The 603-nt window shown below is 47.1% G+C and overlaps 1 protein-coding gene across 1 annotated transcript; it reads right to left on the bottom strand.

The window, feature by feature from the left end:
- Positions 1–184: 184 nt before the first annotated feature.
- On the bottom strand, positions 185–367 carry T265_16231 (hypothetical protein; the record flags this gene model as incomplete). The annotated part of the gene is made up of 1 exon (XM_009179801.1): positions 185–367. A coding segment is annotated over one exon (99 nt), but the record flags the coding sequence as incomplete, so codon positions are not given.
- Positions 368–603: the final 236 nt, after the last annotated feature.

Raw genomic sequence — 603 nt, 5'->3', positions numbered from 1 at the left:
TGAGGGCTGAGATACCGTCAAGTCGCTCAAGCCTAGACAGGAGCATTCGAGATACAAAGGTTGAGCTTGAACTGCGGACATTTTGGTCGGTCCTTAAACACCGAGCACTGTCGAGCTCAAGCAGTAAATAAACGTGAAAAAGTGGGCATCGCAGTCAGTAGATACAAAGGGAAACGACTTACCTGAACGGATAGACTAGTGCGGCAACGCTAGGTGCCTCCCGATGTGAAGCATAGTCAAAATCGAGCATGGATTGCACAGCCTTCACTTGCAGACCCCAAACAATACACCGCGAATGCGAGTGGAAAAGCTGGTGTGTTCGGCCACCGAAACCATTAGAAACATTATCCTCCACTGTTTCATTGAGCTAGAAGAATGAGAACCAGAAAGTACACCACTGCCGAAATCAACAATTGGCACTAAAGTAAGTCAAAAACTTTCCAGCTGTGGAATTACGTTGTTTCATACTACACAGTAACCCTCTAGTGTCTGATTACTGTCGCTGAGACTCGTCCTCCAGAATGGGGATCGTGTGATCCCAATCTCAATGTATCCGCTTACAGTACACGCTGTTTTGTTGTGCGGTTGAGATGTGGCCTCTAC

This window comes from Opisthorchis viverrini (genome assembly GCF_000715545.1).
Source record: "Opisthorchis viverrini unplaced genomic scaffold opera_v5_8311, whole genome shotgun sequence".
In the NCBI taxonomy this organism is placed as follows: domain Eukaryota; kingdom Metazoa; phylum Platyhelminthes; class Trematoda; order Opisthorchiida; family Opisthorchiidae; genus Opisthorchis; species Opisthorchis viverrini.
The sequence above is the reverse complement of the archived record's forward strand: the minus strand, read 5'-3'. Positions and strand labels throughout refer to the sequence as shown.